Source organism: Mustela nivalis (genome assembly GCF_964662115.1).
Source record: "Mustela nivalis genome assembly, chromosome: 7".
Classification (NCBI taxonomy): domain Eukaryota; kingdom Metazoa; phylum Chordata; class Mammalia; order Carnivora; family Mustelidae; genus Mustela; species Mustela nivalis.
The window spans coordinates 36,846,422-36,862,374 of NC_139026.1; the positions used below are offsets into that span (position 1 = coordinate 36,846,422).

The 15,953-nt window shown below is 36.5% G+C and overlaps 1 protein-coding gene across 16 annotated transcripts in view; it reads left to right on the plus strand.

The window, feature by feature from the left end:
* PPFIA2 (PTPRF interacting protein alpha 2) overlaps positions 1-15,953 on the plus strand; it is a 488,573-nt gene that overhangs the window by 381,859 nt on the left and 90,761 nt on the right. For all 16 annotated transcript variants that reach the window (XM_082742763.1, XM_082742772.1, XM_082742771.1 and 13 more), the window contains 2 exons: positions 3,504-3,595; positions 8,329-8,464. In XM_082742763.1, the coding sequence (XP_082598889.1) occupies positions 3,504-3,595; positions 8,329-8,464 (228 nt within the window). The remainder of the gene's footprint in view (positions 1-3,503; positions 3,596-8,328; positions 8,465-15,953) is intronic.

Below are 15,953 nucleotides of genomic sequence, written 5' to 3' on the forward strand. Positions count from 1 at the left end.
TCCTAATCTAATTATATCTCCTGGAACTTCTCAAAATTCTACTCAATAGTTGGTAACTGACGATCCATCATTAGCAAAAATCTCTATATTCAACCTCTTCTTATTGTTTCTCGTCATCCTGTTTATTTCTAAAATTTAAAATTCCTAGGACTTGTTTTGAATTTCTCTCCATGTTTGGTCCCCAAGTTCAGTCTCATCTAATCACCTCCTGGATCCTCTCTGTTGGTAGTGTTCATGTATTTAAGAGCCAACTCATTATCTTTATTTGGACACTTTGGCACCTCAAACATGACAAGTTGGTCCCTCCACCCCAAACACCAGCACCACCAACCCAAACCATCACTAGCAGCCACCTTCTGAGTAAATCACAACTCTGCCTCTTACTCAGGTTAACCTTGGGGTCATTCTTGACCCCTTCCTTTATCTCTCACCCCACATTCCGTCTGACAGCAAATCCTGTTGGTTCCATCTTTAAATTATAACTGAAATCCAGCCATTCTCTCTAACATGATTATTGTCCAAGCCACAATTCTCTTGCCTATGTTTTTAGAACAGTAATAATTTAATTTTTCCCTCCTCCCAGTCTTTTTTTTTTTTTAAGATTTTATTTATTTATTTGACAGGCAGAGATCACAAGTAGGCAGAGAGGCAGGCAGAGAGAGGAAGGGAAGCGGAGCCTGATGCAGGGCTCGATCCCAGGACCCTGAGATCATGACCTGAGCCGAAGGCAGAGCCTTTAACCCACTGAGCCACCCAGGCACCCCTCCCTCCCAGTCTTATTCAGTGATCCATTTTACTACTCAGGATGATCATGTTACTTCTCCGCTCAAAAATTCTCTAGTCATTTCCTATTTCACTCAGAGTAAAAACCAAAGACTTCAAAATGGTTGACAAGGCTTTCATGACTATCCTTCTCAAGCCACGCAACCACACTTTTCTAAATCTGTTTCTTATCTTTCTCTTTAACCTGTCCATTTCAGCCACAGTGACCTCCTTGCCCACTCCTTCAACAAATATACTCCCCTCCCACTAAGGGGCATTTGCACCTTCTATGCCTTTTCCTAAGACTTTCCCATTTTTTTTAAACTCCCTTCCTTCTTTTAGGTCTTTGCTCAAATAACACTTTATTGGAGAACCTTCTATGAGCCTCTTACTTTCTTTTTCCTACCAACATCCTATAGACTCTATTTCATTGTAATTTTTAGTAGATCATAAATTATATGAGGGCAAAAAATTTTTCATTTTGCTACTTTATCATACTGCCTAGCACAACAGAGGTGCTCTGTGAATATTTGTGGAAATAACAAACAAAGGAATTAGTAAATGCAATAAGAAACCATTGACTATTTTAGGCAAATAATTTATTTGATAAAATGTATTTTTTAAAATGATACAACTAGGGGAACCTAGGTGGTGCAGTCAGTTAAGCATTGGACTCTTGGTTTTAGCTCAGGTCATGATCTCAGGGTCCTGAGATTGGGCCCCTCATCGCACTCCATACTCAGCTCACAGTCTGCTTGAGATTCTCTCTCCTTCTTCCTCTACCCCTCCTGCTAATGCTCTCTCTCTCTATGGTAAATATTTTTTAAAAAAATTTTTTTTAAGTAAAATGAGACAACTAGGAGAAGAGTATGCAGGGAAGAGATTGAAGACAGCACTACCTCAGTGGAAGCTGGTGAAATAATGCAGGGAAAAAGTTTTTTTAAAAAGTGTAAAGTAGAATGATGGTAGTAGGAATAAAAAGGGCAGATGAGAGAAATATTGGGAAGGCCACACTGACAAAAATGTATCATGAGAATTGAAGTATGTGTCAACTAAAATGTCAAGCATTGGGTGCTGAGAAAAGAAAAAAAAAAAAAAAAAAACCAGCAATAGAAAATCCAGAAGGATACATTTAAACTTTTAGAACAATATAAAAGTTATAATCATGAAAACAAAATTAAATGCTTAGAGAAGCATTTAATTAAGGATTATAAGACAAAGTGGCTGCCTTCGGCTCAGGTCATGATCCCAGCATTCTGGGATCAAGTCCCGCATCGGGCTCTTTGCTGAGCGGGGAGCCTGCTTCTCTCTCTGTCTCTTTTTTTTGGGGGGGGGGTGGGGAATTGTTTTTATTTTAAAATAGTAAACAGAAATATATAATATATATGAAACTCCTGTGCTTTACTTTTTTTTTTCTTTTTGTATAAACAATAATGCAATCTAGGTCGAAGCACAAGGCAGAAACTTGAGAAAACAACAATTATTACAAATAGATTTTCTCCCCCCTTCAAATATCCATGAAAACTTTTAACGGCTGCATGTTTAGATACCTTTTTAAAGTTCTAAAGCCAGTATTTTGAATCTCAGATTTATCAACAACTCCTTGCTTCCCATTCCATTGCTCTAAGAACTGAGTATATAATTTTTTTAAAAGTCTACATCCTAACTTTAAGCCTCTACTCTCCTAAAAACCTGTCTAAAGAAACCAAAATGGTTAGAAGATCAGAGCAGAAATACTGTTAACACTTGTCACCTCCAAGCAGGCGGGCTCCTACCAACTGATTGTTGTTACTCCAAGAAAATTGAGGTGGAGGATATTACTACATTTATACCAATAGACACATAATCAACAGGTTAAAAAAAAAAATCGTACATTACGAGGAATCTTATCACTTATCAGTTGGCAGTCTCGGATGGTTTGCCTAGCTCTCTCCGGGCTGCTGCAGCTCAGATCCACAAGTAGAAATTACATTTGCACAACTTAAGTTGTGCTCAGTGGGTTAAAGCTTCTGCCTTCGGCTCAGGTCATGATCCCAGGGTCCTGGGATCGAGTCCCGCATTGGGCTCTCTGCTCAGCAGGGAGCCTGCTTCCTCCTCTCTCTCTGCCTGCCTCTCTGCCTACTTGTGATCTCTGCCTGTAAATAAATAAATAAAATCTTAAAAAAAAAAAAAGGATTATAAGACAACCCTTATCTTAAAAGACTGAAACTGTACTACCAACCTGAGAAAATTTTTTTAGACGTACAAATAATTCTATCAATATCAAGCTGATAATTTTAACATATTTGGTAATGATTTTTTTCCTCATCTTTTCCCATTCTTCTTTCTCTTCATCCATGTGTACTATAACACTTATAGAATAATCAAAGTGCTTCACTTTCTGCATAAATAAGACCTTTTCTTTATTTTTTACCTGGCTATGATTATGGCTCTGCATTTTGAGGTGACATATACATAGCTAGTCATGATCTTAGTAGTCCCACATGTTTGCAAAAATTTAGGATTAGTGAATGCCGGACAATATAGATAATTTTTTCTTTATTTCTGCTATTAACATTTTCATTACAAGGAGAAAAATCAAGCATATTTTACTGTCATGTCTAATAATCTTTAATAAAATGATATCCATCAGTTTTCCATTTTTAAAAATCCATTAAGCTTGGTATCTTGGTTTATCATAATTGAATGTTGGTATAATTGGCAATTGCATATTTTCTGAGTAAAACTTCTTTGATTTTTAGGAAAGATTAGCAGAAGAAATTGAAAAGCTGAGATCTGAACTTGACCAATTGAAAATGAGAACTGGCTCTTTAATTGAACCCACAATATCAAGGTAACATTAAATTAAAATCCTATCTATAACTCACCAAAATCAAGATGAATTTCTTGTGATTCCATATGGCCTCAAACAAAATAAATAAGTACCTCTTATTGCTCAGCAGGCATTACCCTCTGTTCACTCCTTACTGAGTTACTGTTTCTGTATTCAAAAATAATTCTCTAATTTAGTAAATTGTTCTGCAAATTTGCAAAAAAGTTTAAATTATTACCTTTTGTGTTCTGCTTGTAATTACATAGCTAAAAATACATAAAAAGAGTCTTAAATGAAATAGAACTTTATATAAGGAGATTACATCTCATTCTAGGAAGAGGCGACACCTCTTTACATGCAGAAATGTTTTCAATGTTTAAAGTTACTGAAGAAATATCATTGATGACAGTCCCTTAGCACCTACCTGTTTTGTTAAATTAATTGTAAATACAGAGTGAAGGAGAAATTATACAAGTATTAAAAACAAGTACATCTAGCCATACTCATCTTCTTTGACTCGGTATCTCATCTTGGAAGTAAGAAACAATGACATGATTATTTATTCGCTAGATATATAGACCAATCTTGTTAATTTACATATAATTGTGTTTTGTGCTTAGGGCCTTTTTAAAAATAAGGTTAATAAGAGATCTACAAGGATTTACTCATTTGATCATTTATTTATTAGACAACATAATCATATCAGCTATCTGAAACTTTTGACCACCACATACTTTTAGAAGTTCATTTTTCTTGGTCTTATGCTTATCCTAAGAAAGTTAGCTCCACGGGCTGGAATTATTGTTTTTTTCGGTTACTATAATCTCAGCACCTAAAACAAACAAATAAACATTGGTATATTATACTCACAATACATATCATTGAATGAGTCAGTATCTAATAAAGCATTTTCAGATACTCAAAGGAAAAATCCAAGTTACAAAATTCAAAAGGTGCTTATATCATCTTTAATATGTGTTAATAAAAGTAATAATGTAAGTATTAATAAAAATAAAGATGCTTATATTCTATTTAATGTAAAATAGTAATAAAAATAAAGTTCAGCATTTTGAGTATTTCTACCATCAGTATAATATAAGAAACGCAGTTCTGCAGGCATAAAAACACCCAAAGAATTTTACAAAATTTAAGTCTTTAATTTAGAAATCTTGTTTATTTTTCTAAATGCTTTGTTATGATTTATATATCTGAACTGAAACTATTTTTAATTCAGTGGTATATATTCTCATGGTGATAATGATGATGATGATGAGCATGTTGATGAAGGACAAGAGCTGATAAAATATCAACAGAGTAAATACATAAAATGTGCAACATCCAGCCAACAAACTTAGTATTTTTTAATAGAACCAAATGGCCATTTTGTTGGTTTGTTGATCTTTGGACTCAGAAACACAGAGTTGTAATTATAAAGGGGAGATAGGGTGTGAGGAGAGAGACAAACAAAAAAATCAGACTCAACTGTAGAGAACAAACTGGTGGTTATCAGAGGGAAAGTCGATAGGGGTATGGGTGAAATAGGTGAAGAGGATTTAGAGTACACTTATCGTCATAAGTACTGAATAATGTATAAAATTGTTGAATCACTGTATTGTACAGCTGAAACTAATATCAGTGTACATTAATTATACTGGAATTAAATATATACATATATGATTGGGGGAAAGACAGAGTTGTAGAAGTATTGTCTAAAATTACATCAATGCAGGAAGTCTTCATGGACAGCCTAATAATGGGTCATTAATCCACAATGAAGGATCATTGTGGAAACTTGGGAAGTACATATAGAATAATTCTTCTTTGACAGAACAGCTTGTAGTAGAAACAAAGCTAAACCAAGAATAAGAAGACTGACATCCCTGGGTCTAAGACAAACAATTACTAGCTGTTTGATTTTGGAAAGTCCATTTTCCTTAATAAGTTCAAATTTCATATGTTTTTGACCTGAATTGTATATAAAATAATATTTTTATGACTGTTTCACAAGCTTACTTTGCGACAAATGAGCAAAGGGAATTTTGTAAACAGTTAAGTCACAAGTATAAAGTATTATAGAAATTGGTGATAGATAAACAATGGGATGGAATTTATAATATGTTAAAAGATAACAATATTTATTGAACAGCAATTTTTATCAAACATCCATGCTTCTGAGTGCACAATTTAAAAAGAAATAATAGAGAAAACAGAAGATGCATGAGAATTTCATAGATCTATAGACAGACAGGTAGGAAGAGATGAGCTAAAGTTGGTCAGTATCAGTAACTAATATCCTGTGCTAGAATCTAATCTAATAATAAATTGAGTTCCAGAATGTCTGGAGAAGGTCTGATTTGGTTCAACTTTGAAGAACAGTGGGATCTGGGTCAGTGGAAAGGACAGTGGAAGATATTTTAGGAATCAGAGAGATGGGTAAATGATGTTCTCTAAGAAAATTCAGACTTGGTTTATCTATAGAAGTTCTCTGGTGAGATTATATGCAAAAGTAATAGGAGATTCAAGTGAGGAAACTGCACAGGCTCGTGTCTAAGGGAACCAGTGACTATATTGTAACTAAGACCTTCAAGTGACTAAAAGTACTGTACACCAAAAATTATTTAAAAGTTGAAATGTATGGAAATATTGATTCTGATTTCTGTTAGTAATGTACCAAACGGAGTTGAATAGAAAGGAGAGACGTGAGCAGTAACTGCTTTAGATGAAGTATAAGCAATGGGCTCTTCTACAGTGGATGTTGGTTCAGGCCTTTGTTCTTTCAAGATCAGTTAAGCACTTTCTACTTGAAAGATAATTGCATTGGAGATACAGTGGTAATGGTGATGAAAAATACATGTTTCAGATGGGAAATACAGGGATACTGTGAGGACAGTTAAAATAGAGAGAATACAAGGGGCAACAGTAGTATAAGATAATTGGAATTTTAATCTAAGACTTTAAGAATGTTAACCACCTAAATGTGTGAAGACTATTTCCAGCAGGAAGAGCAGTGTGTTCAAAGGCCTGGGATTAGAGGAAAAGTGTGAGTTGTTCAAGAAATTGAAAGGAATTCTGTATGACTGGATGGAGAGAGAAAAGACAGATAGTAACTAGAAGTGAATCTGGAGTAAGAAAGAGGGTTCTGGATTGTCGAGGGGCATATAAGGCCATTGAAGAGTTTTAAGCAGTGCATTGATAGGAGCAGATATGTGTTTTGGTTCACAGGTTTATAAATGACTTGGAGTTGAGAGATAAAACAACAAAACAACAAAACTCCTAGAGTGATGAGTTATAATTTTAGAATCTCCACTCTGATGACCATAGAGATATTACTCAAGCAGTGACAGAAAAAAGGTATCTAGAATGTTCTGAGGTTGACATTTAGACTATATAATAATTTCATTCATTCATATCTTACCAGATATTTATCAGGTATTTATTATATGCTAGGAATACCTCCTTAAGCATACAGTGGTGACAAAATCTGACCTTTTTCTTCATGAAACATAGACACTGTTACAGAGACTGAGAGAGGTCCTTTTTATGAGTAAGACCTGGCTCGTTAGTTTTTATATATGACTAATCCATAATAAAACCAGTTTGCTTGATTACATTCCAAGTTCACTGCTATAAAAACGAATAGCTGTCCTTTGCTTAGGGGATGATTTCTTAGTTCATTTGCTTTAAAGTTCTATTTGACAGAACAAGGATTTGCATCAGTTAGAGCAGTGCCTTCTACTGTTGCAAAAGCCACGGCCTTACCTAACCTTTTCTAATCTTGACTATCATTTGGAAATGCTTGTTTTTTCCCTTTTCTTTTTCCACAAAGATAACTAATAGAGCATAGGAGATCATCAGGAGCCCCAGTTCAAGATAAGATATAGCATTAAGCATATTTCCTACTGATGATAGATCATTTTATAGGACAGCATGCTGTCACTGTTACCATCATTATTATAGCAATAAACTGAATTTGTTGTAAATCTATATGTAAATAATGTGTCTAGAGAAACCTTTATTACACTTTGATTACAGTGTACTTTACTATAATGTTCCCTGAAAACCAGTGTAATAATATTTTTCTATTGGAATTTTCCAAATATTTCATCTCTAAGCAGATTTCAGAATCAAATGTGCTTACTAAAAGATTTTTCTTTATCTTTTTGAAACAATGTCTTAACAAAAGCTGAAAAATTATCTGGTGGTATATCCTATTTTATTAAAAAATAAGAGTATTAACCTTAAGTCAATCTCATTTTAAGTATTTTGTTACTGTCCTAAATTGACAAATAGAACTCTGAGAGATAGGGAATTCTAGGACCCCCAAATTATACATGTTTTACTGTTAGGTTAGTGGAGAATATTTACAACAGATACAGCAATGAATAACATATGTTGATATGTTATCTAAATACTTCAACAAAAAACATTTCCCAGAATTTAAGCCATCTTGGTTGTCAATCTCAACATGTTTCATTTTACTACCGCAACTGAAAATGATAATGAACAGATCCTTTGTATTCTAAATAGAAAATTCACTTCACTTTCAAGAATGAACCTAAGACTGGAATTTCTGGCATACGCCTCAGAAGAGACCTCAAAGAGTCATGGCAATTCATCAGTTTTCTTCCTTGAATTTTTCTTTTTTCTTGAGGGTTTATGCTTTATTTTTTATTGACAATTAAGCAGGTGATAGCGATTTGCTGGGAAGTTTAACCTTTGTGATTAGTCATATTTCATATCTTTCCTTTTTCCAGAACTCATCTAGACACCTCAGCTGAGTTGCGGTATTCTGTTGGCTCCCTAGTGGACAGCCAGACTGATTACAGAACAACTAAAGTAATAAGAAGACCCAGGAGAGGCCGCATGGGTGTGCGAAGGGATGAGCCAAAGGTTAATTTTTTTTTTTGAATTTCAAGTCTTTGATGATTCTAAGAAAATATCTTCCTCCATCTTAGATAGAATTTTAATACTGTGAGAATTCAAACTGCTAGCATTTTTAGTGTTAAACGTGACATATGACATATTTTTAAGACTATAATGCAAAACCACTGCTTGTGCCAGAAATAAGCAGTCCCCGTGCGTGTATCCACATAAACTTATAAATTTGGTTCTATTTTTATGCTAACTTCAGACATAAAAAGATCAAGGCTTAGAAATTTTAAGTGTTCAACATTACACAGTATAACAGCAAAGTGATAGACCCAAACTTGAATCTCTGTTTGTGTGGTTTCAATTTCCATGCTTTTTTATGCCTTATACTGTACTGACAAACAAATGGACTTTGAGTTTGCTTGGGCACTTGTGCAATAGTATTCATATTGTTAATTAAAATTAGTTAAATATTTTAATTATAATTACTATTTTAATAAAAGTTTGAGGAAAGTGTACATAGACTGTTGAAAGTGTTTCTAGAGAACACTTTATCTATAAACTTTCTCTATAGAGAACACTACAGGATAAACTGCAGTGTCAGTCTTCATTCATTGGATCAGTTTCTTAGTTACGTATATTGTGAGTTTAGAGTTGCATTTTACAAAGAAGAAATATAGTTCTTTTGTGCCCTAAGTATAATTTGTTCTCCCCAACCACTTTTATGTGTTGAGTACTATATAACTTAATTGTCCGTATTTATATACAGGTCCTTGATACCTTGTGTTGTTTATTTTTTTAATTTTCTATTTTTTATAAACATATATTTTTATCCCCAGGGGTACAGGTCTGTGAATCACCAGGTTTACACACTTCACAGCACTCACCAAAGCACATACCCTCCCCAATGTCCATAATCCCACCCCCTTCTCCCAAACCCCCTCCCCTCAGCAACCCTCAGTTTGTTTTGTGAGATTAAGAGTCACTAATGGTTTGTCTCCCTCCCAATCCCATCTTGTTTCATTGATTCTTATCCTACCCACTTAAGCCCCCATGTTGCATCACCACTTCCACATATCAGGGAGATCATATGATAGTTGTCTTTCTCTGCTTAACTTATTTCACTAAGCATGATACGCTCTAGTTCCATCCATGTTGTCACAAATGGCAAGATTTCATTTCTTTTGATGGCTGCATAGTATTCCATTGTGTATATATACCACTTCTTCTTGATCCATTCATCTGTTGATGGACATCTAGGTTCTTTCCATAGTTTGGCTATTGTGGACATTGCTGCTATAAACATTCGGGTGCATGTGCCCCTTTGGATCACTATGTTTGTATCTTTAGGGTAAATACCCAATAGTGCAATTGCTGGGTCATAGGGCAGTTCTATTTTCAACATTTTGAGGAACCTCCATGTTGTTTTCCAGAGTGGCTGCACCAGCTTGCATTCCCACCAACAGTGTAGGAGAGTTCCACTTTCTCTGCATCCTCGCCAGCATCTGTCATTTCCTGACTTGTTTATTTTAGCCATTCTAACTGGTGTGAGGTGATATCTCATTGTGGTTTTGATTTGTATTTCCCTGATGCCGAGTGATATGGAGCACTTTTTCATGTGTCTGTTGGCCATCTGGATGTCTTCTTTGCAGAAATGTCTGTTCATGTCCTCTGCCCATTTCTTGATTGGATTATTTGTTCTTTGGGTGTTGAGTTTGCTAAGTTCTTTATAGATTCTGGACACTAGTCCTTTATCTGATATGTCGTTTGCAAGTATCTTCTCCCATTCTGTCAGTTGTCTTTTGATTTTGTTAACTGTTTCCTTTGCTGTGCAAAAGCTTTTGATCTTGATGAAATCCCAATAGTTCATTTTTGCCCTTGCTTCCCTTGCCTTTGGTGTTGTTCCTAGGAAGATGTTGCTGTGGCTGAGGTCGAAGAGGTTGCTGCCTGTGTTCTCCTCAAGGATTTTGATGGATTCCTTTCGCACATTGAGGTCCTTCATCCATTTTGAGTCTATTTTTGTGTGTGGTGTAAGGAAATTTCATTTTTCTACATGTGGCTGTCCAATTTTCCCAGCACCATTTATTGAAGAGGCTGTCTTTTTTCCATTGGACATTCTTTCCTGCTTTGTCGAAGATTAGTTGACTGTAGAGTTGAGGGTCTATTTCTGGGCTCTCTATTCTGTTCCATTGATCTATGTGTCTGTTTTTGTGCCAGTATCATGCTGTCTTGATGATGACAGCTTTGTAATAGAGCTTGAAGTCCGGAATTGTGATGCCACCAACGTTGGCTTTCTTTTTCAATATCCCTTTGGCTATTCGAGGTCTTTTCTGGTTCCATATAAATTTTAGAATTATTTGTTCCATTTCTTTGAAAAAGATGGATGGTACTTTGATAGGAATTGCATTAAATGTGTAGATTGCTTTAGGTAGCATAGACATTTTCACAATATTTATTCTTCCAATCCAGGAGCATGGAACATTTTTCCATTTCTTTGTGTCTTCCTCAATTTCTTTCATGAGTACTTTATAGTTTTCTGAGTATAGATTTTGTGCCTCTTTGGTTAGGTTTATTCCTAGGTATCTTATGGTTTTGGGTGCAATTGTAAATGGGATTGACTCCTTAATTTCTCTTTCTTCTGTCTTGCTGTTGGTGTAGAGAAATGCAACTGATTTCTGTGCATTGATTTTATATCCTGACACTTTACTGAATTCCTGTATAAGTTCTAGCAGTTTTGGAGTGGAGTCTTTTGGGTTTTCCACATATAGTATCATATCATCTGCGAAGAGTGATAATTTGACTTCTTTGCCGATTTGGATGCCTTTAATTTCCTTTTGTTGTCTGATTGCTGAGGCTAGGACCTCTAGTACTATGTTGAATAGCAGTGGTGATAATGGACATCCCTGCCGTGTTCCTGACCTTAGCGGAAAAGCTTTCAGTTTTTCTCCATTGAGAATGATATTTGCGGTGGGTTTTTCATAGATGGCTTTGATGATATTGAGGTATGTGCCCTCTATCCCTACACTTTGAAGAGTTGTGATCAGGAAGCGATGCTGTACTTTGTCAAATGCTTTTTCAGCATCTATTGAGAGTATCATATGGTTCTTGTTCTTTCTTTTATTGCTGTGTTGTATCACATTGACTGATTTGCGAATGTTGAACCAACCTTGCAGCCCTGGAATAAATCCCACTTGGTCGTGCTGAATAATCTTTGTAATGTACTGTTGAATCCTATTGGCTAGTATTTTGTTGAGTATTTTCACATCTGTGTTCATCAAGGATATTGGTCTATAGCTCTCTTTTTTGATGGGATCCTTGTCTGGTTTTGGGATCAAGGTGATGCTGGCCTCATAAAATGAGTTTGGAAGTTTTCCTTCCATTTCTATTTTTTGGAACAGTTTCAGGAGAATAGGAATTAGTTCTTCTTTAAATGTTTGGTAGAATTCCCCCGGGAAGCCGTCTGGCCCTGGGCTTTTGTTTGTTTGGAGATTTTTAATGACTGTTTCAATCTCCTTACTGGTTATGGGTCTGTTCAGGCTTTCTACTTCTTCCTGGTTCAGTTGTGGTAATTTATATGTTTCTAGGAATGCATCCATTTCTTCCAGATTGTCAAATTTGTTGGCGTAGAGTTGCTCATAGTATGTTCTTATAATTTGTATTTCTTTGGTGTTAGTTGTGATCTCTCCTCTTTCATTCATGATTTTATTTATTTGGGTCCTTTCTCTTTTCTTTTTGATAAGTCTGGCCAGGGGTTTATCATTTTATTAATATTTTCAAAGAACCAGCTCCTAGTTTCATTGATTTGCTCTATTGTCTTTTTGGTTTCTATTTCATTGATTTCTGCTCTGATCTTTATGATTTCTCTTCTCCTGCTTGGCTTAGGGTTTCTTTCTTGTTCTTTCTCCAGCTCCTTTAGGTGTAGGGTTAGGTTGTGTACCTGAGACCTTTCTTGTTTCTTGAGAAAGGCTTGTACCGCTATATATTTTCCTCTCAGGACTGCCTTTGTTGTGTCCCACAGATTTTGAACCGTTGTATTTTCATTATCATTTGTTTCCATGATTTTTTTCAATTCTTCTTTAATTTCCCGGTTGACCCATTCATTCTTTAGAAGGATGCTGTTTAGTCTCCATGTATTTGGGTTCTTTTCAAACTTCCTTTTGTGGTTGAGTTCTAGCTTTAGAGCATTGTGGTCTGAAAATATGCAGGGAATGATCCCAATCTTTTGATACCAGTTGAGTCCTGATTTAGGACCGAGGATGTGATCTATTCTGGAGAATGTTCCATGTGCACTAGAGAAGAATGTGTATTCTGTTGCTTTGGGATGAAATGTTCTGAATATATCTGTGATGTCCATCTGGTCCAGTGTGTCATTTAAGGCCTTTATTTCCTTGCTGATCTTTTGCTTGGATGATCTGTCCATTTCAGTGAGGGGAGTGTTAAAGTCCCCTACTATTATTGTATTATTGTTGATGTGTTTCTTTGATTTTGTTATTAATTGGTTTATATAGTTGGCTGCTCCCACGTTGGGGGCATAGATATTTAAAATTGTTAAATCTTCTTGTTGGACAGACCCTTTGAGTATGATATAGTGTCCTTCCTCATCTCTTATTATAGTCTTTGGCTTAAAATCTAATTGATCTGATATAAGGATTGCCACTCCTGCTTTCTTCTGATGTCCATTAGCATGGTAAATTCTTTTCCACCCCCTCACTTTAAATCTGGAGGTGTCTTCGGGCTTAAAATGAGTTTCTTGGAGGCAACATATAGATGGGTTTTGTTTTTTTATCCATTCTGATACCCTGTGTCTTTTGACAGGGGCATTTAGCCCATTAACATTCAGGGTAACTATTGAGAGATATGAATTTAGTGCCATTGTATTGCCTGTAAGGTGACTGTTACTGTATATGGTCTCTGTTCCTTTCTGATCTACCACTTGTAGGCTCTCTCTTTGCTTAGAGGACCCCTTTCAATATTTCCTGTAGAGCTGGTTTGGTATTTGCAAATTCTTTCAGTTTTTGTTTGTCCTGGAAGCTTTTAATCTCTCCTTTTATTTTCAATGATAGCCTAGCTGGATATAGTATTCTTGGCTGCATGTTTTTCTCATTTAGTGCTCTGAAAATATCATGCCAGCTCTTTCTGGCCTGCCAGGTCTCTGTGGATAAGTCAGCTGCCAATCTAATATTTTTACCATGGTATGTTACAGACTTCTTTTCCCGGGCTGCTTTCAGGATTTTCTTTGTCACTGAGACTTGTAAATTTTACTATTAGGTGACGGGGTTTGGGCCTATTCTTATTGATTTTGAGGGGCATTCTCTGAACCTCCTGAATTTTGATGCTCGTTCCCTTTGCCATATTGGGGAAATTCTCCCCAATAATTCTCTCCAGTATACCTTCTGCTCCCCTCTCTCTTTCTTCTTCTTCTGGAATCCCAATTATTCTAATGTTGTTTCGTCTTATGGTGTCACTTATCTCTCGAATTCTCCCCTCGTGGTCCAGTAGCTGTTTGTCCCTCTTTTGCTCAGCTTCTGTATTCTCTGTCATTTGGTCTTCTATATCACTAATTCTTTCTTCTGCCTCATTTATCCTAGCAGTGAGAGCCTCCATTTTTGATTGCACCTCATTAATAGCTTTTTTTATTTCCACTTGGTTAGATTTTAGTTCTTTTATTTCTCCAGAAAGGGCTTTTATATCTCTCGAGATGGTTTCTCTAATATCTTCCATGCCTTTTTCGAGCCCGGCTAGAACCTTGAGAATTGTCACTCTGAACTCCAGATCTGACATATTACCAATGTCTGTATTGTTTAGGTCCCTAGCCTTCGGTACTGCCTCTTGTTCTTTTTTTTGTGTTGAATTTTTCCGTCTTGTCATTTTGTCCAGATAAGAGTATATGAAGGAGCAAGTAAAATACTAAAAGGGTGGCAACAACCCCAGGAAAATATGCTTTAACCAAATTAGAAGAGATCCCAAATCGTGAGGGGGGAGAAAGGGGATAAAAAGAGGTTCAAAAAAGAAGAAAGAAAAAAAAAAAAAGAAAAAGGAGAAAAAAAGAAAAAAAAAGAATTAAAAAAAGAAAACAAATAAGAAAAATATAAAAAAGAAAAATTTATATATTGGATAAAGTAGTTAAAAAATGTTAAAAAAGAAAAAGGTAAAAGTTAAAAAAAAAAATACCAGAAGGCGAGAAAAAAAACAAAAAATGAAAAAAAAAATCAAATTAATTGCAAGACTAAAAAAATCACAGGGAAAAAGCCACAAGTTCCGTGCTTTGCTTTCTCCTCCTCTGGAATTCTGCTGCTCTCCTTTGTATTGAAACTGCACTCCTTGGTAGGTGAACTTGGTCTTGGCTGGATTTCTTGTTGATCTTCTGGGGGAGGGGCCTGTTGTAGTGATTCTCAAGTGTCTTTGCCCCAGGCGGAATTACACCGCCCTTAACAGGGGCCGGGGTGAGTAATCCGCTCGGGTTTGCTTTCAGGAGCTTATGTTCCCTGAGCGCTTTCCGTAGAGTTCCGGAGGACGGGAATACAAATGGCGGCCTCCTGGTCTCCGGCCCGGAGGAGCCGAGAGTCCAGGGCCCCACTCCTCAGTGCGCCCTCAGAGAACAGCGCCCAGTTACTCCCGTCTGCCTGACCTCCGGCCGCACTCCGAGCTCACCGAGCCTGCGACCATTTCAAGGTAACACGGAGCTGTGAGCTTAACTGTCGGCTCTGTCTCTGTAGCCGGCTTTCCCCTTCCAATACCCGCAAGCTCTGCGACACTCAGACACCCCTGATCCTTCTGTGACTTTGTGGGACCTGAGGCCACGCTGACCCCACGTGGGTTTCGCCCCGGTTTAGCCTCTGGAGCGATGTCCCTCAGCAGAACAGACTTTTAAAAGTCCTGATTTTGTGCTCGTTGCTCCACCACTTGCCGGGAGCCGGCCCCTCCCCCCAGGGTCTATCTTCCCGTCGCTTTGGATTCACTTCTCCGCCGGTCCTACCTTTCAGAAAGTGGTTGTTTTTCTGTTTCCAGAATTGCTGTTCTTCTTCTCTTCGATCTGCCGATGGATTTTCAGGTGTTTGCGATCTTTAGATAAGCTATCTAGCTGATCTCCGGCTAGCTGAAGTAGTCTCAGCCTGCTACTTCTCTGCCATCTTGACTCCGCCCCCCCTACCTTGTGGTTTTTAATTGGTACCTGTGTCACGTATAAATTAATCTTTCATAGTAGGTATTTAGTATGTGTTAAATGAGTGAATCAGAAGTGAACAAATGAAAAAACAATCAAGTCCATCTTAGTTCTTTTCTCATTTGTATATGACAAATAAATTAGGGCTACTTGGTACCAAAACAATTTATAACACAAACGCTAATTCAGGTCCTCAAATCTTAAATAAATACTCTGGTAAATATCATATGATTCCTCCCCAGAAAATCATTTTACATAATCACAAAAATGAAAACCAATTTCATAAGACAGAAAACTCTAGGTCCTTTCTCTCTTACTTCCCTCTCTCTCCTACCCCCAGATAACATC